We start from the raw sequence: 22,984 nt of genomic DNA on the forward strand, positions 1-22,984 counted from the left end.
TTAAATATATATATATATATCGTTCCACATCAAGTTATAGTATTTTTACAAAAATCTCTTTTGCTTGAAAAATCATACTTAATAAACACTGTTTTGACAGGATGGATAATAATTTTTACACTTACACTTTTTTGCATCTGTCTCCGATGCCCCTAATGCGGCGTACACATATACCGGACCAATAATGGGGTATATGCCACGGAGGAGGCGGAACTTTCGACTTCCTGGTTTTCACACATCAGCTTTGTTTCCATTACCTGTTTGTTTGCGACGTGTGGGCCGCGTCCCAGTTCTTGCGCTTCCGTCTTTGTGCCCCTTGGTTGCGTGTTCCGTTCGACGGGTGCAATTGTGTAGTGCACTAGTGTGTCCATCTCAATTGTCAGTTGGGGGACGCAGGAGTGGGGGTGCGAGTGTTGGAACGCGGCCATTAGTGGCCGGAAATCACGCTGATGTGTGAAACCCCGAAGTCGGAAGTCCGTGGCATCTACCCCATTGGACCAGTGTGAGCATTTTCACAAAAGACCCAACTATCGCATTGAGCAAGACTAAATCATTGTACAGTGAACAAAACATTTTATTTAAAGAACGCTAACAACAACTGCAACTGGAAAAAAGTGCTGCACATAAGATTGAATTAAAAAAAAAACAACAATAAATAATACTACAATAAAAACACCTAAGAAATAAATACATTACAAGGAAATTGCATTGCAAACGTGGGCACGGAACAAATTAAGCTCGCAAGTCAACGTACCACGAGATGGATGGATGGATGGATGGATGGATGGATAGATAGATAGATAGATAGATAGATAGATAGATAGATAGATAGATAGATAGATAGATAGATAGATAGATAGATAGATAGATAGATAGATAGATAGATAGATAGATAGATAGATAGATAGATAGATAGATAGATAGGTTTGGGTCGGTCTGTCTGTCTGTCTGTATGCCTGTCCGTCCATCTGTCTAAACTGTGAGGTGTGGTTGCTTTCAGTGACAGTTCGAAAACAGCATATGGCTTTCAATCAATCCATCCATCCATCCATCCATCCATCCATCCATCCATCAATCAATCCATCCATCGCCGACATGCTTTTTAATTACACAAGGATTTTTGCTATTTATAGCAAATAACAGGGACACATTGTACAGTATATAGAATATATATTGTGGTGATATTTATTTTTATTTTGTCTTCATGAGCATACTCGGTACTGGAGTATTCCTAAACTAATCCAAAGTAATCACGTTACATTACTTAATATTATAGTACTTGGATTACGTACCTAAATAATTTTTTTAGCAGGTAACTTGTAACTGTAACGGAATACATTTTAAAAGTAACCCTCTCAACCCTGATAGATAGATAGATATAGTATATTGTACCTCTATGCCTAAGGAGCAACAGTTTTGCTCATAGGTTTACATAAACAACTATGTTGAACTGAGGAGGGGGGCTTTAATTAATCAGGGTATTGCCTTGTCTAATAGAAAAGTGTTTCGCCGCCATTTTGTGACATCTACAGGCAATCATGAAACCTTTTTTGGAGGTGTTAATTGCTCGTAGATTTTCACTGTTCACAGCATGGTCAGAGGCTTCCCTGTACCTCTCCAACCTTGCTGATCAAGTATGAGCATTAGTATCTTTGTGTAGGCAGAATTCTTACGAGTCAAAATGCGTATTTTCTTCTGATGTGACTTTGATGTTTGTTGTTTTCAATTACTGCCGTTGCCATTTTTCTATCTTGGGCTTGTCTTGAAAGTCTACTTCCTCTTTGTCAAGATTACACACGTCGTCTGTTTGCCGTCTTCGCTGTGCTTATTCCAAACGTAAACATCGTTTTATCAGAGCTCGCCTTCTCCTCCTCCTGCCGTCTTCCTCGTTTTCCTCACGCTTTGGTAAATACGACTTTGTGGTTAGATGAGCCAGCATAGTTCTTCCTCACCTCGGGGTTGTCAAATTCTCACTTTTATTTTACTTTGTGCTTGTTCTCCCTTCATGTCGAAAAGATCGTTTTTAGAAGGTGTTTTTTTTTTTCCTTTTCTTGTTCTTTGGCCACACGCTGCTCGGCTGACAGCTCGGGTCAAGTGGAGCGACCCGATTCGCATCACTAATGCCGATTGGGGGGAATTACAGTTAAATTATGCTCGCCGTGGGAGGGTTGAGGGGGGAGCAGACGTGACACACCCACATAAACTCCTCAAGGTCGTTTGAGGCATACACCCACTAAGTAGTTTGTTAGCCTCCTTCTCAGAGTCACACAATTTGGGGCTATTTTTTTGTGTTTGTTGTACGCTTTTGTTTCGATTTGGTTTGGTACACATTCTAATGTTTCCACTAGGGCCGTAATTAATGATTATTTATTTATTTATAATCATTTATCTGTCCATTAATCGATGAATCCGATTTAAAAAATAATAATTTTACTTCAATCCCTCCACTCAAAAACAGGACTAATTCAAATTGACAGTGCAGTAAATAAATAAATAAATCAGCCAATCATTCTAAGGATTTGGGCAATTTTCAAAGCATTTTTCTATTAATGTGATAATCGATTAGTTGTCGATTAATCGTTGCACCTTTTGTTTCCATTCTACATATTACTCAAACATTCAACCAGAACCATCCTACTTTTCATGACCTCTTCATTGGGGTGCTGGTTGCACTCTCTCATTTTACCAGGGTAAGAAAATAAATAAAAGTTTGATTCTACCAAGCAGTAGAAGAAAGGTGTTTAATAAAATTAAGTCTACTCACAAACGAAGCTGATCTGATATCTAAAATGTTTGGTACATACAGATTGAGAGAGAGCAAGAGCGATGGATAGCACAAAAACATTGTACAAACAGCATAACAGTGTACCAATCCTTCTATATGTTTACAATAAACAAATCATGTAAATTTACAAACTTATCATCTCATAATAGACATCAATAATCATGCTCAAAGATGTATAATATAAAATTAAACTACAGCTGTCGCTTTCTGTAGGTGTAAAAAGCAGGATTACAACAGATGACATTCAATAATTTTCAACACAAACTAGGCGGTGCTGAAATACAGTACTTGTTTTCGAAACAGTGTTATGTTCTTCTTCGTTCAAGTTTACACCTTGTAAAACACATAAGTGTACTTTTTAGTGAATTACACATAATATAAATGAGAATTTGATCAAAATAGTGCTATATATGAAATACCAGAACCGCAAACCTGAAAATAGCAATTAATTTGCATTTTAACATTCTTAACAGCCTTAAAAATGAAAAAAAAAAACGGTGAAAATAAAAACACATTATATTATCTCTTTGACTGCCAAGCGTTTTCAGAAAAGGGTGCCAGCTGATTTAAGCATTTTGACATCTTTCAAGGTCCACAGAAAATTGTGTGTTTGGACTATGGAAACACACATACTACCAAATGAGAGATTGAACTCAGAAAACTCTCATCTCAGAAAAAAAAGTTTGTTTCTACCTTATTCCGTTTTTTTAGTAATCAACAATAGAAAATGGTTAGTTTCACCCAAATGCTCTGTTTTGAAACAAAATTCGGAGAAATCAAGCTTTTTGTGAAACGATATTATTTCATGCACTCTAGTGAATTTGACACCTTTTTTCTTCCATGAAAGATGCCACAAACACCTAAACAGTGCTTTACTTCTGTAAAACACTACCACCAACAATGAATACGTTTATTTACATTCAACAGTGTAACAATTTGACAAAACAATTTGGCAAACTATTTACAAATGTGTGCAACTGTGGTAGTAATTACAATTGTGTGGATGTTTCAACTGCAGTTTTTCTTTTTGTAACACTCCCCTGCGTGCAAGGGGACGCAGCAGGATTTGCACAACAGATTAGTTTCACTGCGATTGCCCCTTCGCGTGCAGACGCTATACTTTCTTGCCGGCTTTTTTTTCCGGGGAATAGCAAGTATATACTGCAGTGTGTGTTTGGCCATCAAGTCTACTATTAGGATCATGATATGGTGACGTTAAGGTGGTGTTACGTCTGGCTTCCTCATGTCCTTCAGTTCCTATACCGGGTGGTAGATGTTCTGATCCATCTTATCCACTCCATTCATGGTGGCATCGTAGTCCATAACCAGTGTCTTCTCCGTGATCAGACTGTACCCACTCCTCCGATGAATATGCATTGGACTCGGGGTACTCTTCGTCATCCGATTGAACGTCCGCCTGTGCAGAAGTGCTTGGTTGTGCTCCGCGTTTTATGACGTGATCATAGCCGCCGCGTCAACGGTTCCAACTTCGGCGTCAACCTCGGAGTCACCATCATCATCATCGTCGTCATCAATGTGCTCTTTAGCATTGGTCGATGCTTTTCGTCTTTGAAAAAAATGCTTAAGCGTGAGCTGCTTGCAACCGGTCACCATTTTCGCTTCCTCAGCCATTCTCCCCTCAACACTCTAGCTCTGCCTCACGTCTTCTACTGACGCCTACCCAATCTTGTCCAAAGAGAGTCATCGCTGCCATCTAGTGCCCAAAAATAGTCATTATACTAACTAGATCTGCTTGATACTTTTAGCACAGCTGGCCAAGGCTTTCCTCCACCCCCCCCCCCCCCAAAGAAAAAAAAATTGGTGAACGTCTTTTAACGTCTTTGGCGGATTTTACTAAATGTTATTTAACGTTTTTGGCAGTGGAGTTAAGATCATGTCACAGAATTCAACTGATAAAGGTACTGCTGTATACTACATGTGACTGCCTTTCATATAATGTGATATTGATCCAAGGCAGTTAGTGAAGCTGTGACATTTGAACAGAGCTCAGTGACACGACATGTTTAACGTGATCGGGGGCTTGATGAGGTTATTGATCCACCCCGGCCCGCCTTGTCGCTCACGCTGCCAAATCGTCACTTCCCCGCACCACCGTGACCGAAATAGACCAACAAAGAGACATGTGAAGCCCCCCTAGGGGAAGATGGGACGACGCGGCGAAGACGATCAAAATGCATCCGTGTCACAAACCACCGCTTCCACAACTCTCGCTCGCTTTTTGTGGAGTGTCAGCTTTAGTGCAGCTACTCCCTAGTCTGCCACCTTTTGTTTGCCTGTCATAACTGTCTCCTTTCATCACATCGCATCACTGCCGCTTCCGAGTGTATGAAAGGAAAAGTCAAGTCGAACATGTTTTGAGAAACATGGAGGCACTTCAACCCAAATCGGCACAAGAGATTGTTGTCATAAGTGTCATAAATAAATATCTCCAATATGGGAAGACCACAGGATTAAAGGAGACATGCACTCAAATAACCTTAAAGGAGCCGCATGCTGCTTCACTAATTCCAATACAGTCGGTTTGAGGCGTTCACCTAAATCTTTATTTGAATCCATCGGGGAGTCGCACCTTTGTGAATGTAGGCAAATTAAAACGTTCACCGGCGCAAGTAAATATAGAATCGTATAACCCAGAATCCTCATTAAAATATTCAAGGGCGTTTATCGTTAAGGGACGTGAATAATCGTCTCCTCACCTGGAGCGCCTCCAGGGGGACGTCTGAGTTTGGAATTACCTCGGACAGATATTTCCTTTGAAACGGGAGAAGCTACTAATGAAGAACAATCATGGAAAAGAAATCTGATGGTGTCTTTTAGATGTAATGTGTAGTTTTGTAAGCCAGCTAAGAAAATGACATTTCCTCACGTGTGTGGCAAATGTGAAAACTTTTCATCTGCTGTGACGTTTCCCGAAAAATTCAATCTGTGGGAATGTTCACGAATGCGAGACATGTTGATATTATCTTGTCTTTACAAATGACTTGTGAGGACAAGAGATGACAACACAAAGCTGCATTTAGCCCTTAAGACGATGACATGATGATTGATGTTGTTGCTGAAAAGGACACAACAACATGGAAACATTGCGAGGATTCGAGGAGCTCCGAGCTTTAGGGGGTTCTTAACCTTGGCTTGAAACCATACCCTTGTTATAACCATAACCAACCATAGCCTTGTTTTGAAATCGTAGTCCTATCTTGAAACCTTATCTATGGCTTGAAAGCACTATTAATTTGAAAGCTTAAGCCATTGAGGAAACGCCGATCCTGTCTTGAAACCCTACTTTGAAACCATAACCATAGCCTGAAGCCTTATTTGGAAACCATAACATCTTAACACCCTAGCCCATACCTAGTCTAATTTAAAAAAAAAAAAAAAAAAAAAAACCTAACTTCAAACCCTAAATTGAATCTCTAACCCTGTCTTTAAATCTTTAATTGAAATCCTAAACCTTGTTTGAAACCCTATCGTTGTTTTTACACCATACTTTGAATCCTTCCTGAAAGCTTTAAAACCGAGTTTGGGACCATAACGCTGGATTGAACTATACATTTTGAAACTTTACCATGAAACCTTAAACCTGGATAAAAAAACATCCTGAAACCTTCACCTTTGTTTGAAACCGATCTTGCAGGGATCCTTTGAAACCCTGTTGACGATTGTGCCTTCATTTGTAGCAAATACATCCAGAAAGAGACTAATCTTGCAAAGACACAAAAATGCCCTTGGAAACTCAATTTTAGCATGCTGTTCATATCATTCACTAATAATTTACTCTTCACGGCTTACAATTTTCTGCCAATGTGCAAAAATACTTAAAACATGTCATTTTTGTCACCAATTGCTCCCAGTGGAACCTGTTTTTCATCATCTTTTACATCTCTCTGCCTCTAATCCTCAGCGCGCTCGCGTTTAAGTCATAATTACAAGAATCTGCATCTTGTGTGTAATCTAATTTCATGTACTCGGCAGGAGATTTCTTCCTCCTGTCAACAACGGGGGAATTAAACCCTCGTGATGCACTAAACCACTCTCTAAATTCAAATGTTGTCTAGTTCGGAGGACATCATCTGGGTCTGATTATCTCCTTCGTTCCAATCAGACAGCCGGCGCGTTCAATTATGTGTTTGTCCCGTAAAAGGCGGAACTTTACAACACGTTCTTATAAGGCAGAGATGAGGTCAAGTCTCAAGTAAGTCTTATGTCTTAACCCGTCAAGTCTCAAGCAAGTCCTAAGGAGTTTTGTTTTGGAGTCTTGTGTCATTCGGTTAGGATTTTGCTACAAATGTGTAAATTCCTGATTTATTCCCATGGAAAGTTTCCAACTTTAAAAGTTTCCGGAATTTGACAACTCATACTCACAGGTTATCGCAAGTCATGTCAAATCCAAGTCACGCAAATCTAAGTCTAAAGTAAGTCTCAAGCCAATCCCACATCATTTTGTCTTGGGCAAGCCAAGCCAAATCAAGTCAAGTCCCAAGTCTAGATATGACATCAAGTCACACGTGCAAGTCTCAAGTCTTACCCTTGAAGTCTAAAGAATTTCACAATTTGTTTTGTCTTGGGCGAGTCTAGTCAACCCACAGACATGGGATCACAGACGTGGCGATCTCAAGTAAGTTTCAAGTCTTTTAGCTTTCAAGTCTGAAGAAAGTCCCAAGTCATCTTGTCTATCGGCAGTCAAGGTAAGTCAGTTCCCAGCCAGTAATCTCAAGTCACATCCCAAATGATTTGGGAAATACTATATGCAAGTCATGTGTAAATCTCAAGTCTTAAACTTGAAGTCTGAAGCAAGTCGCAAGTCATTTTGTTGTTGCGCAATTCTAGTCAAGTCCCAAGACATCCAAGTCGTGTCTGAATTCACTTTGTTTTTGTAAAGTCGATTCATAAGCCATCAAAACATGTAACCCAAGTCAACTAGAGTCAGCTTGGGTCCCCATCTTTGCTCTGTACGCCGAGAAGCTTTTCGTATGTCACTGTCTCCCCCCGTAGTGAAAGTTTCGCCGTCAGCAGAGGAAAGTTAAAATGAACTTCTAGCAGATACGCATCTGCCGTGTCAGAGGGGCCGCCGCTGCTAAGGAACAAAATGGACTGATATTATCAGCACTATATTACAGATGCATTGAAGGACTCAGAGGAACTATTCTAAGACACAATGGGGAGAATTAAAATATGCGTATGGTATTATCGTCACGGATATTACAAGTTGGGTGACTAGGAGGGGCTCTCGAAATGTGATGCATGGTGTTTCTATTTTGGGATCGTGTGACAAAAGAGATGTAAAAAGTGTGTTTGGATGTTTGTGTACAAAATACACACTCAAGGGAAGTGAAGGGCAGTCAGAAGCAAAGACATCTTAAACCTAAATTCTTATGTTTGTTCCATTAAATTGTAGTTGTCTTTGCACTGTTTCCATTATGTTGTTTTTTTTTCGCCCTCCAACCAGATTTCAGCCTGCATGTTGTTATGTCAATCTAATCTGCCCAGGCGTTCAGAATCAGTAGTGAAAACCAATGTAACTTCAGCTATAATCACAACAGGACTGCTACCAACTTCATCTGTAATGATTTACATGTAGAAATACATTTAAGAATCAGCATCTCTGGTAAGTATGATGTATTTTGTGAATTTCTTTTATGTCAATAAATATTGTGAACAGCTCCAATTGTTTTACCTGGCACGGTTCCGTGCTGTTATATTGCCTTTTGTACTGTATTGATGGTTTCTATAATAGAGACGTGGTCCCATTAAAGGATGGAGTAAATCGAATAAGTGCCCTCCACACTGAAGGCCCAGGTACCAAATTGAAACAGTAGAGTGGCAGTTTATGTTGTTCTTTCACAATGTTGCACTGACATCTAGTGGCGGCAGTTGGACTGTCAGAAGGAATATTTGGGTACAAGCTCACTGAAAAAAACCCAACTACAAATTAAGTAATTATAAGGATTATCAGTGTACACCAGCATCGTTAGTTTAGGTCAATTTAGGCATAGTAAACTTTAGGACAGCTTGTTCTATTAGGAATAAGAATGGATCCTGATTAACTTGAGTTTTAATTTACTGTTCAGGTTTGTTTTGGTAAAGTGATGGGCAGTAATTAACAAATAAATCAAATATCATTCTACCATTCATTGTTTTTAGATAGATACCTTGTATTTATAGCCTGCTACCTAGCCATCATATAGTTAACTCGATAATAGTCAGCTGATGGATAGATTCAGTTTTACTGATAATAATAAAAATTGTGGAAATAATATGAGTTCAAATAATTAGACTATAAATATTATGTACTAAATGCAACATCTTTACCTTCAGTTAATTTTTTGTTAGTCTGTCATTTTTTTTTACTGCATGGTGTTTTCAACTATTAGTTATTGTTATGAGCATAGAATACCCATTCACTTTTTGTTATAACTTATCAAATTTCACTTTGTTTGCAAAACGTGCAGGCTATAAAATGACATTTTTATATTCTCAGTACTGTACCACTTAAAAAAATAATAATAATAAAAATAAAAAAGCTAAATGTAGTATTTTTACAGCCAGCAGAGGGTGACTCTACATCTGAAATAAAAATTTCATTGTTCTCCATGGTCAGCAGAGGGCCTTTAAACTTCTTAAAAAACAAAATGGTGTCATTCATTTGCTCTGTTTGAGTGCAGTGGATAAACCATTAAAATCCTCTTTCAGAAGAATATTACACAAAATTGCTCCCTTAAGCTAATTGTGTAACGAAATAATGGTAGATTTTTTTTTTTTTTTAAACTACACTTTTCAACTATTGATTCTCAAATGAAACCCATTTAACCCAAATTGAATGACTGAATCTAGTAAATAACGAACAATTGAAAAAACATTTGTATTTTTATTTTTTTTTTTTCGTTTCAAATGGTCAAAAGTGTTCATAAAAAGCCCAGAGGGTAATACATTTACGGAATGAATGAAGTAGCCATTAATGTATCCATCTACGCTGTGAAATGGGCCAAACGTTATTTTTAAGCACAGCACATACACGAGCAATGCTGTGACTGAGTACAAATGTTCAGTTGTGCAATGTTCACTTTTCTGCCACACACTCACGCACACAAGTGTGTGTGCGTGAGTGTGTGTGTACATGCCTCCCATTCCTGCAGTGAGAGCCATCAGCTGTCCTTCTGTCGACCTGTCTGTTATCCATCCGTTCGTTTGTCTGTCTGTCGGTGTTGTCTCTGCAGTCCTCATCGTGTGTGTCATGTCTGCTGCTTTGTGGGATGAGATAAACACACACGCACTGTAAGTGATCCAACTGTTGAATTGTAACTACAAATGGAAATCCTACCCCTACTTTAAAAACCTAAGCCTGGCTTGGAACCCTGATTTGAAACCCTACTTTAAGACCCTAACCCTGGCTTGCCCTTAACATGGCCTAAAACCTTAACCCTTGTTTGAATATTTAACCCCTGCTTGAAACCCTCATTTCAACCCTAAACACCCATCTTGAAAACTTTAGGTTAAACCCCTAACTCCGGCTTGAATCATTTCTAGGGATGTGCGAGTACCGATTTGTATTGGACTAATAGCATTCATCATTTTTATTTCAAGGTATCGGTGTTCGCGATGGCGACCTCTTATGGCCGATTTGCGACCAATAACTAGAAATGAGAAATTAAAAGAATAGAAAATTGCCATTATTTTCATTCAATGGAAAATGCTATAATATGATTTATAGGAAAATTGTTATTATTGTGTTTGGCAGGAAATTATATATGTCATATGCATTAGTGGTATCAGTACTTGTTATCGGTGAGTACTTGTACTTGTATCGGTCAAGAATAAAGAGGAAATGAACATCCCTACTTGAAACCCTATTGGCTTGAGACTAAACTTTAAAACCCTAAACCCTAGTTTGAAATACTAAACCTGTCTTGAAAAACAAAATCTTAACCACGGTTTGATACCCTAATTTGAAACTACACACACACACACACACACACACACACACACACACACACACATATACTCCCAGCTGTCTTCCTGCTGAGAGGTGTGGATGCTCTCCCAGTGGGTTTGGTGAGGTGGGGGTGGCTTTACAGTAGACGGAATGGACCCGTACCCTTAAAAAACAGAGCTGCCTTCCCGGCTTCTCATGACTCGCCCACAAAGTTAATCGAGTCGTCCTACTGCTGCTGCTTCACTGAAGTCGTGTGGAGGCCGACGAAAGCCAGCGTTCCACCTACCCTCTTATCTTATCTTCACTTTCTTTTATGACTAACGTGGAGGAGATATGAAGCTGTCAAGGTTTGACATGCTGCTGTTTTTGACCCTCTGCGCAATGGCTGGTGAGTCCATGAGTGAGCATGTGAAATGTCAGTTGGATCTCCAAAAGGAGCGGAGACCCATTACAGGCACTTAAAGGGTCTCATTTGTCCAGACAAATGATAAAATTTGCAGTACAAATACCAAATATTTCAGTTCATCCTGCGTTGGCATTGAGCTAGAGGACATAAACACAAATACAAACGATGAGTATTTTGACAGTAAACTAAAATTGGTAATGGCTTTAAACAGCTTGAATCTTTTTGTTGTTGTTTTTTAATAGAACTGCTCTCTATTTACCAAACCGCTGGTTGTTGTGAAGTGAGTTGAGTTCACTGCTTAGATGTAAAGGCAAAAAATGTCAGACAAACCATGGCTATTATCTAAAAAAAAAACTAAAAAAAACTTGTAAGTTGGGGTCAGGTCAAGGTCCCACTGCATACACAACTAATATATCACTACTTCTATAAGAAATGGTCAGAATTGTGCTTTAGATTTACTAGCATGGGTTTGAGCAGGGTAGGGCTGAACCTGTTGTTTTCCGCACAAGTGAGTTCCCACCTCGCTGTCCTTGAGATTCCCTTTAAAGCGACAGCTCTGCATTGTCAGCATTCTCGCCCATGTTCTGATTTGAGGCATTTCGTCAGGGCAGCAAGCAGGTGTCCTCCGCCGCACGCTGATTTACAAGCCGGGAAATGGCGGATGTTTAGTCACTTTGAACAAGGACGCAGGGACTCTTTCTCCTCTGCCAGCTTTAATAGCTGTATAAAAGCCTCAACACTAAAAGTCCTCATGGAAAATAACAGAAAATGGACAGGCAATGTTTGACGTAATTTTGTAATATTGTTAACAGAAATTAGTGTGGAAAGAGATTAAGTGCTATTAATAGGAACATATCAAAACAAAAGGACACACTGCAGAGAATGAGAACTACTTAGTGTTGTGTCGTTCACGTACGTTTCGTTAAAAAAGAACACATTTTTTCAGTGAACGAGTGAGTGAACGGATCACTTCCTGAAGTGATTCGTTCTTTTCTCAGTTCATTTGAGCTCAGCCACGCTCATGTCGTCAAACTTCGCAAACGACCAATCAGCAGCCAGCGTCAGACACGGGCGAACGTACTCCCATGCTATTGCCGTTAGTCTCAGCGAGCGAACGAGATTTCCGGTTCATGAACATATCAGCGAGTGAACGAGTCAGTGAGTGGACGTGTTGCTATTTCTGGTTCACGAACGTATCAGCGAGTGAACGAGTCAGTGAGTGGACGTGTTGCCATTTCTGGTTCACGAACGTATCAGCGAGTGAACGAGTCAGTTGAGTGAATGTGTTGCCAATTCCGGTTCGGGAATGATTCAGTGAGTGAACGTACTTTTGATTTTGAGAGAAACACACTCATGACAACAAATATAGCAACATAACATTAACTGTGTGTTTTATTTTATATATATATATAATTTGATTTTTTTTTACATCCATGCCGGCGGCGGCGGGGAGAGGGTTGCGTAGACGAACGATTCGATAAACGAATCTTTTGAACGGTTCTTTATAATTAACTGATTCTAAAGATTCATTTCACTTAAAAGAATTGTCAAGCCCTTCACTATTAGTACTTACTTCTTTTCTTTTTTTTAGGGACACTTGGACGTCCATCAGGTGTCACCCCTCCCCCACTACATAAGGGCTTGAGACCTCCGTTTTCATCAGCATTGGCTACGTGCAGTTAGCTAATGACACAAGAGTAATTAGAGTGCCTCATTGCGCAGCATGAGAAGCTCTATGATGACTGCAGGAGGCTTTAAATGGATATAGTGTATTTTCATGGCTCAAACAAAGTGTGTGAAGGTATAAGAAAGATGCTATAAGAAGTAGCATCCGTTTTCACAGGACATAGTAAACATATTTGATTGACAGTTGAGCAAGGCAAAAAATCAGCAGATTTAGCTTGATTTTTCATGACTTTGAAGCCTTATTTTATGTACTTATATAGATTATATTATATATTGCATATATTATTATCATTATTATGTATTTTAATTATTTATCTTATTTTATTGTATTTATTTTTATTATTATTTTATTATTTTATATACTTTTGAAGTTAAAGTACCACTGATTGTCACACCCGACTAAGTGGGGCGAAATTCGTTCTCCGCATTTGACCCATATCCTGAGGGAGCGGTGAGCAGCAGCAGGAGCTGCGCTCGGGAATCATTTGGTGATCTAACCCCCCAATTCCAACCCTTAATGCTGAGTGTCAAGCAGGGAGGTACATGGATCCCATTTTTATAGTCTTTGGTATGACCCGGCCGGGGATTGAACCCACGACCTCCTAGTCTCAGGGCGGACAATCTACTACAAGGCTGGTCAACCTCGTTTTAATCATTCAAATTTGGCAGCATTGTAAACAGCACTTTTCTCCGTTTTGTGCTGTGTAAAATTTAGAATATATTTTTGGGTGGTTAGTGTTAGGCAAGAAGAAACAAGGAGGTTGGTATTAGGGATACGAGGTGGGGTCATTAGGGTCAGGCAAGGTTAAGGTTAGGGCAGGTTAAGGATAAGGGTTAAAAAAAAAAAAAGTTTTGAGATGCATTTCTACCAAGATTTTATTCAAATTCCAAATTGCACTTGTGTGGTTATCCTCTGTGTATTCTGTACTCCTCAGGTATTAATCAAGTGCCCCCAGCGTTCAAGGCAAGCCCCTTTTTCTCTGTGAGCGTAATTAATAACATTCACATTTTCCGATTCAGCGTGCGAAGCCGGCTGCATGACAAATGGACGCTTCCTGCCACCAACAAGCGGATAAAGACACCATATAAGTTGCTAAATCACGGACGACCTTTTTGTTTTATCGCCGGCCAACCGCGTGTTCCAAATAATATTTACTAGCCAGCCGTTACCAGCACGTACATCAAATTGCAAAAATTCCGCCAATTTGATTGTTCTCGAGTGACCCTGCAGGCTCTCTTATGTAATCAATAACTCTTATGGGCCAATATTTCATCATAATCACGTGCTTAACAGTGTAAAAGCAATTAATAATCTATTCAGATATCGTCAATTGCACTGAGATTCTTCGAGGCCTGTCTGTTTGGGACTATAAAGGTTGTTTTATGCTCCAATAAAGTTGTACCGTGGTGTTGTATTATAAGCCGCGTTATAGTGTTGACATTCTGAGCATATGCAGTAGAATCAATGCAAAAGATCTTTAGGAGAAAAGATGAACAAAAAGATTCAGTGAAATAACCTAAAGGCAATCTCGACAGCGCTTTCAATCACACAATGGAATTATGCGAGTAAGCAAGTCAGTGAAGGTATCGCATCATGATTAGGCATGGGCTAGACACTTTTTTAAAAATCTCCTGTGAGCAGTTTCACACAGGAGACGAGAGAGAGAGCAACTGTGCCAATGCCAGCATAATTACACGAATGTCATTTTGCTGTGTCAATTAATGTGCATTGCCCTAATAATAATAATAATAATAATAATAATAAAAATATGATGCCTAGTTAGCCCCTTGACAACATGAGTAGCCCACAGGTCTGTTCCAAATTAGCTCACCACGACATTGCATTTAATTATGTCATTACTGTATGTTTTTATAAAGTACAATATTGTAGCGTGCTATTTTTCATCATAAAAAGATATATTCCAAAATGGAATTGGAATAAGGCTGAAACATAACAAAATGACCAAAATCTGGAGAGCTTTCCGTTTGGAATTTTGAGGGGGAAAAACACCAGATGGTATTCGCATAATGGTAACTGTCAAACAAATGTCTATCGAGTTAGACGGAGGTAACAATTTGACAACACTTTAAATAGCAGGAATTAGAGCGTAGTGCCAAGAAATCCTCCATGTGAGGTTTTATTTGGGCTAAGTCCAGAAACGTGAGTGGAGCAGAACGTCTGTTGATTGACAGCTGCAAGTGCGCGGTGGGCCGCGCCCCCTTTTCTATTTCCGTGGGCGGCCACATCAAAAGCAGACACCGTGACGGACTGAATAGCAAGTATCTCCATCTTTGTGGAAAACATACAAGAGTAGACGACGCAATGTGCGTATGTATGCTATATGTGTGTGTTGCAGGCTTCATGAAAAAGGACACACACCAGCAGCTGATTCCAGAAATAACACACACACACACACTGGATACAAGTTTGCTACCTGATGGCCTGTTTTTGAGTGTTTCGTCACATAATTTTGTAAAGACCTTTTTGTAACCTCCATTTTGTAAACATGTTTTTGCAACCATTTTGTAAACATTTCTCCACTTGGAAAAACTGCACATTGATTATAAACAATTGTTTATTTGCTACAAGGAGTATAAGAATTAACTGACTAACTTGAACTGTCATTTAGGCAATTTGTATAGAATTTTTTTTTTTAGAATTGCAATTTTTTGTATGGCACAATTACGGCAAGGCAAGGTAAGACATATCTATTTTACATATGTCTGTTTACAAAAAAATAAAATTATACCTTTCCACCATTAAATTGCACTTTCTATAAATTCCCATGGAAACTTTCCAATTTGTGAACGAAAATCATTGGCAATGAGCCAAATGCTGCTTCATCATATCTAATCCCAGGTCAAGCTGCTGGGCCGAGGCCTGCGCCCTTCCCATGCACGTAGCCTCTTAGCGCTTGGATTAAGTTATCTTCTCCATTCCCGCGATAAGAAACGCCGACCGCTAGTTGATCCAGACTGAATCTATCTGCATGCGCCTGTTTCTGCCCGTCTGTCATCTGATAATTCCCCACTCTTCCTGTAGTCCGAGCCGTGGGAGTCTCGGATTACAGGAGGCAGATGCTTTATTTCGTGGCCCGCTGGCTTGCCTGTCCGGTATGGTTCCGGTATTTGACGAGACTCAAACATTAGTCAGGTCAGGTCGGGCGCTACAACGGGAGCCCAAAATAACGTATGTGGTGACAGTTCAAGGTGGCATCCTCGTCCAGAAGATTGTCTTGAACTTTCATAGACGGAATGATGCCACTTTTTTGATACACTAACGCACGCTGGCAGACATTTTATTGTTTCATTTGAATGAGATGAAAGTGTATCTGGTATGTCAATAATATACGGTGCACCAGTGATTCTCAACTCAAAAGTTTTTGTTGCGCACAGCTAGTGAAAAATTACAGTATGTACAAATACAATGCGGCTCAGCTTCTGGCTAGAGGACGTCATGGTGAGCGATGTGTTTTTGTCGGTACATTAAACTAATTTTAAATACCCTTTGACTATATAATTGTGCGGGTACTGATACCAGGTATTGGTATCAAGCAAATAACATCCTTATTTTAAGGTATCGAGTAGTTTTGGAGGTTGCCTATACCAGTCAGTGATACTTACGGACTATCTGGGGGAAAAAAGTGGTATAAAGCATGCCTATAATATTTTATACATGTGTTGTCAGAGGGTATTTTTAAACAAAACATAACACTTTGTTTGTTGAACTTGGCTATTTAAAAATGTCATCAAGAGTGAATTTGAAATATGGCCCTACTGATGCTGGATGCTGATGCTAAAGGGGTTCGCAATTGATTGTCTGATGGTGTCAAAGCACTACTTATGTCTTAATAAGATATATTGCTGTGTGAAAAAAAAAGAAGAAGTGTGTTTGGTACCGTCAGGATTAATGAAGCAATTCTCAAAAAAGGAAAAAAATACAGTAAAACTTGTTTTGATTATTGTAATTGACATTTGAGTTCAAAATCTAATTTTGGTGTTAAAAGTCTGATAATGGCCAAATCCCAACCTGACGTTTGTGTCGCAGGTCGGGCGTGGTGCTCAGACGACGAGACGCGTCTGGTCAATCGCCTGTTCAACGGCTACAACAAGGTGGTGCGTCCAGTCAACCATTTCAGCGAAGCGGTGGTGGTCACTGTCGGACTGCAGCTCATCCAGCTCATCGAAGTGGTAAGCAAGACGCCCCAAAACTTCCGAAAATTATACTTTTTAAGATGTCGGCTTTGAAATTAGCAAATCAGATCTTTTTCTTTTTTGTCCTTCAGGATGAAGTCAACCAGATTGTGACCAGTAACGTTCGTCTCAGACAAGTAAGCAAGCACATTCTTCGAAAAATGGTTGACTTTTGACCCTAATCCAGGGGTGTCAAAGATACGGCACATTTACATTTGTATTATTTTTTGGAACCATATATTTACAGTTGAACCCTGCAGGCTATTTAGGGCTGACCTGCAAGTAGCAAATATCTATGTATAACTGACGGCAATTATTTTTAAGTTATATACCATGATTTTACCGGTCCAGCCCACCTGGTAACATATTTTCCTCCATGTGGCCCCTGAGCTAATATGAGTTTAACACCCCTGCCCTAATCACTTTATGGTATCAATTGTTTAATTTGTATTTTTATTTTATGATGACAGTCATCATTTAACTTGCAAAAATATTTGACCGAAACTATAAATTAAGAATTCATCCATATAGCCATGAACAAAGAATCCTGTCCTGTCCGACTTGTTACTCATAAAGCTTTTGTGTCACTTTATGACCAAAATTTTTTCACTTTGACGCGCAGCAATGGACGGATGTCAACCTGAAATGGAACCCTGATGACTACGGTGGAATCAGGAAGATCCGAATCCCTTCCATGGACATTTGGAAGCCTGACTTGGTGCTTTACAACAAGTAAATGCATTTTAAATAGTCAATCCTCACCCAGTCACTGATCACTATTTACATTTTTATTGTGAAACCTATTTCCTAGTGCCGATGGCGATTTTGCCATCATCCACGAGACCAAAGTGCTGCTGGAGCACAACGGCGACATCACGTGGAACCCGCCCGCCATCTTCAAGAGCTACTGCGAGATCATCGTCCTCCATTTCCCCTTCGACCTGCAGAATTGCAGCATGAAGCTTGGCACGTGGACGTACGACGGTCTGCTGGTCGTCATCAACCCGGTGAGTTGGAAACTTTCCATGAGAATTAATTAACCAGTGTTTCTCATAACAAAGCAAACCTTTCAAAAAACAAACGTTGGCTTGATAGAGAATTTAAGTATAGTTGGGTGAAATATACAGTACATTAGCATAATCCTGACTATAGCAAAGACATCACAACTCCTTAGTTAGCCATTCTTCGCTGAGGATAAGGAATATATGCCCAGTAGTTTTGTTATTTACATAAGTTAAAAATTCCATTGTTAGAGGGTCATAAGACTGCTACATAGAATAGATGCTATTATTAGCATGTCTAAGGCGTTTACAATTATTTGTTAGCATTAGCATTACACAAGCGGACTTAATGGCTAAATTATGTAGTGGTTTTAAGTGTGTGTAATTGTCTTTGCTTTGTTTAGTTTAACAGTAAACGTCAAGTGGGAGTGACAATAAGCTTAAATTTAAGCCTCACTAATTCTATCTACCAAACTTAACTCACTGACTCTATGATCTCAAGGAACCATTGAACCTAGTTTTGGCCTAACTTTAAACGTGAAAGTATTCTTATACTATTCAAGCATAGGCTATTTGATTTGGTTCGTACAGTGAATACATTAAAAAGTAAACAAGAGCTGATCTACAGTTGAAAATGTGCCTAAAACTTGAATAAAGTGTATTTTTGCGCATTTGTAGGACAATGATCGTCCAGACCTGAGTAACTTCATGGAGTCCGGAGAGTGGGTCCTGAAGGACTACCGGAGCTGGAAACATTGGGTCTACTACACATGCTGTCCTGACACGCCCTACCTGGACATCACCTACCACTTCCTAATGCTGCGACTACCGCTCTACTATATCGTCAATGTCATCATCCCATGCATGCTCTTCTCATTCCTCACCGGCCTCGTCTTCTATCTGCCCACCGACTCTGGTACGTGCAAATGTGACAATATTTTGGGAAAATCTGGGTTTTAATCAAGGAAGTCTTGCTTTGTACGATTTTATTTAATTTACTAGTCTTTCAGCACTTATGTTGCCATTTTTGGTTACATCAAGATTTTGTTGTTGTTTTGACTACCATTTTGTCAATAAATAATCCATTCAATGTACTTTTTCACCCTTGAAATTCCAGTCAGTTTGGACAATGTGCAAGTTGGAAAACCACCACCATATTTTCAGTACCACTTTTTTCTTGTATGCTAATAGTACAGTACAGTCTTTCTCCGGGAAATGCAGTTATGAAAACCTATACATATTTTTTAACCATCAGTAACAAAATAAAAACAATTAACACAATGTAAACGTAGCATAGCAAGCTAACGCCTCAGCTTTTTTTTTTTTTTACTCAACAAAACAGCAGCAGCTAATAAGGAATTTTAACAGTCTCTGTGGTCACTCCGCAATGTGGTGCATGTCCATGGTTGAATTCTGAACACTTACTAAGTAACTTATTAATTTGGCCATTTTGTCAATTTAGTTACGTACTCCAATTTAAATTTACATAAAATTGTAATTGTAAAGCACCCTCTATCTCATTATTTGTGATTTTTTTTCCTCCTCCAATTTGTCATTCATTCCGTTTAGTTTGGGTATATTTCCACTGTTGGCCGCTAGATGGCAGCACACTATTTTGTTTGACATTGTAAATTTAAAAAGAGAAGAGTGAAAACAGCAAGTGCAGTATTTCACCCCACCCTAGTTTTTGCTGAAGATAATTGAATGAATTAAATCCTGTTTAATTCTGCTTTTTACACCTACAGAAAGTTAATAATGTACATCATTGGACATGATTATTGATACATACCGTGATATAAGTTTGTTATTTTGGACAAAAAGTGATCAGTACTGTGTTACACTGCACAATATTTGTCTTATTCATTGCTCTTGCTCTCTCTATATTTAAATGTGTTTTTATTATTTTAAATGTGCATAAAATAAGTGCTGTAAATGCTAGAAAAATATGCCAAGGGAGTATTTCAACAGGCTATTTCTAGATCGTGGATTTCACTAATTGCGGGGAAAGTTAGCAATGTAACCCCTGCAAAAGATGAGTGATTATGTAAAATTGTGGTATATTATTTCAAAATGTTTCGGAAAGGCTCACCCCATCTGCTGTGAAGTAAAGGAACGTGGGCGTTTTTCTCTCCAGGAGAGAAGATGACGCTGTCCATCTCTGTCCTGCTGTCTCTCACCGTCTTCTTGCTGGTCATCGTGGAGCTGATCCCGTCCACGTCCAGCGCGGTGCCGCTCATCGGGAAGTACATGCTGTTCACCATGGTGTTCGTCATCGCCTCCATCATCATCACCGTCATTGTCATCAACACGCACCACCGCTCGCCCAGCACGCACACAATGCCCGCCTGGATACGCAAGGTGCGGGCGATGATCGTGGTCATGTGATGTGACCGGATTTCCTCAAATGCTGAGGCCACTATTCGTGTGACTAGGATTGGAAAGTAGGGTTATGAAACAGTGTTAGTTTTAAATTACTAATTGTGTTACTAGGGTTTCAAAGTGGGTTTCCACTCAAGAGTTATGGTTTAAAATTGAGGTTTCAAGTCAAATATCAGATTTCAGACTAAATTTTATGGGTTCGAAATAGGGTTTCATGCCTTAATTAGGGTTCCAAAATACACTTAGAAAATAGGGCAAGGGTTTGAAGCCAGAGTAAGGGTCCCAAATTACAGTTCCAGACTACTGTAGGGTTAAGGTTTCAAATCAGGTTCCCAATTAAGGGTTAGTGTTTCAAGGAAGATTTTATAGCTAGGATTCCGCTTCCAAAGTAGGGTTTCAAATCAGTTAGGGCTTCAAAATCAGCGTTCATGCCAAACTTTAGGTTTTCCAACCATAGACAGGGGTCCAGACTGGGTTTTAAGCCCAAGTTAGGGTGTCAAATGTGAGTTTCAAGGCTTGGTTGGGGTTTGAAGTCAGGGTCAGGATTGTAAAGTAGGGTTTGAAGTTGGGGTTAGGGCTTCAAATTTGGCGTTGGGAGCCAAGGACAATGTTTCAACGTAGGTTTTTAAAGCAAACGTTGGGGTTTCAAATTAGGGTTTGAAGCCAGAGTTATGATTTTAAGCAAGTCTCAAGAATTTCAAACCCGGGTTTGATGTCAGGGTTAGGATTTTAAAGTAGGGTTTCAAACAAGGGTTATGGTCTCAAAATAGAAGGTAGGTGAACAAAAGAGGGTTTTACGTTAGGGTTCAAAATTAGGGATAGGTCAGGGTTAGGGTTCGAAGTTAAGGGTGCAATCTGGCAAAGTTGAACAAGTCCTGATTGACTGCTGTGCTGCTTTTCTTACAGGTATTCATCGAAACAATCCCTAATATGATGTTTTTCTCCACAATGAAACGTCCAAGCCAAGAGATTCGGCAGAAGCGACTGTTTTCCACCGACATTGACATCTCCGACATCTCGGGTAAGAACACGGTTGTGTAATGGACTCTCTTCAAACGCTTGTGGTGGAAAAAGCGCTTTGACGCGAAACTTGTGTGGCTCAGGTAACCCCATGCCCACCAGTGTGCCCTACCAGTCGCCCATCATCAATAACCCCGACGTCCGCAGCGCCATCGAAGGCGTCAAATACATCGCCGAGACCATGAAGTCGGACGAGGAATCCAACAATGTAAGAACGGAAGATCTCCATCAAGGTCTGACAGTTTGTGGTACAGTATTGTAGGTGCAGCGCCATCTGATGTTTATGGAGGATCACACCCCCCATGTGGCTCCTAATGCAAATGGATGGTAACGTAATGGATTTTTGCACAACCTTTCAAAGTTTTCCTGGAAAAGTTTTGTACTTGGTGGAGGTCATGAAAAGACACCAACAATGTAATAAACAAAAAAAAAATCTTAATTTGTGTTTTTCATGAAATGTGACTATCTTTGTAATCGCTGCAGGCAGCCGAGGAATGGAAGTTTGTGGCCATGGTCCTGGATCACATCCTGCTGTGCATCTTCATGGCCGTGTGCATCATCGGCACGCTCGCCGTATTCGCCGGCCGACTCATAGAGCTCAACACGTTGTGAACGAGCACATGCTTAGGGCACGTCTTCTTCCATGTCTCACATCAAAGTGAACATTTTGAGTTGATTTGGAGGTTGTATGTTTGCGGTGCCAATGTAGGGGTGTCTACACATTTTACACCGCACACAAAAAAACAAAGATAACACTTGGATTGTTTTTCATCTTTTTATCAAACATGTTAAAATTGGTGCTGTGTGGGCCAATTTTTGTATTTTTTTTAATTTGAATTTTTTTTACCACAGTCAGCAAACTGGCTGCCGGTTTAAAGTTTGGACACCCCAGCACTAAAGGCTAACGGCTAATGTCGCGTCTTGCGATATATGCTGGTCATACTTGAAACTGTTCTTGGGAAAAAAAATTCCGATTGTTGTAGTTTTTATTCCTGTCATGTCAAACATAAAATAGCAATCATGTTTTTTTTTTTTTTTGAGGGGTTGAGTTATTTTGTTTGTTTTTCCAAACTGTGACTTTGTAATTCACATCAGGAAGTCACATTTACATTTGGAGCGAGGGCATGACAGATTTTTCCTGTCTTGAAGTTTTATTGATTTGTTTTGATCATTGACATTCATGAAGGACGTAAACTTATGAATATTTTATTCATGTGCTACAGAGGTTTAGAAATATTCAAAATGATAATTCATTTTCGTATGTTCTGAGTAACAACAACATAACAATCAGTGTCATACTGTAACAACAAAGAATAAATATATATGGAGTGTCAATAAGTCAATTGTGGCTGTGTTGTTGCTGAATGTTTTTTTAGCAACGTGATTGATTGTGCTGCCACAATTGATTTAACTCAGTTTGTCCGTGAAGTTCATATTGAGCTCACACATTATTGTTTTTTATATACAAAATTCCAGTTGTGTGTACATGACCAAGTTGAAAATAAATTTGTAATTACAGTACGGTTTTGTTTTTTTTATTTCCAATGTTTCAAATAATTACA

General features: G+C 39.5%; 1 protein-coding gene across 1 annotated transcript; it reads left to right on the forward strand.

The window, feature by feature from the left end:
- Nucleotides 1–10,962: 10,962 nt before the first annotated feature.
- Nucleotides 10,963–22,943, forward strand: LOC144061337 (acetylcholine receptor subunit alpha-like). Its single transcript, XM_077581696.1, has 10 exons — nucleotides 10,963–11,124; nucleotides 16,877–17,019; nucleotides 17,115–17,159; nucleotides 17,645–17,754; nucleotides 17,834–18,029; nucleotides 18,702–18,939; nucleotides 20,158–20,381; nucleotides 21,309–21,423; nucleotides 21,506–21,630; nucleotides 21,906–22,943. Exons 1-10 carry the CDS (start codon nucleotides 11,070–11,072, stop codon nucleotides 22,032–22,034), a joined length of 1,380 nt encoding a protein of 459 aa, XP_077437822.1. The 5' UTR covers nucleotides 10,963–11,069; the 3' UTR covers nucleotides 22,035–22,943.
- Nucleotides 22,944–22,984: the final 41 nt, after the last annotated feature.

This window comes from Vanacampus margaritifer, chromosome 12, assembly GCF_051991255.1.
Source record: "Vanacampus margaritifer isolate UIUO_Vmar chromosome 12, RoL_Vmar_1.0, whole genome shotgun sequence".
NCBI classification, from domain to species: domain Eukaryota; kingdom Metazoa; phylum Chordata; class Actinopteri; order Syngnathiformes; family Syngnathidae; genus Vanacampus; species Vanacampus margaritifer.

Excerpts from the sequence above, each read along its gene's own strand:
- LOC144061337 (XM_077581696.1), top strand. The coding sequence starts at position 11,070 with ATGAAGCTGTCAAGGTTTGACATGCTGCTGTTTTTGACCCTCTGCGCA. Across the intron at positions 17,755-17,833 it reads GACTTGGTGCTTTACAACAA|TGCCGATGGCGATTTTGCCA; the intron begins GTAAATGCATTT and ends CCTATTTCCTAG. Across the intron at positions 18,940-20,157 it reads CTATCTGCCCACCGACTCTG|GAGAGAAGATGACGCTGTCC; the intron begins GTACGTGCAAAT and ends TTTTCTCTCCAG.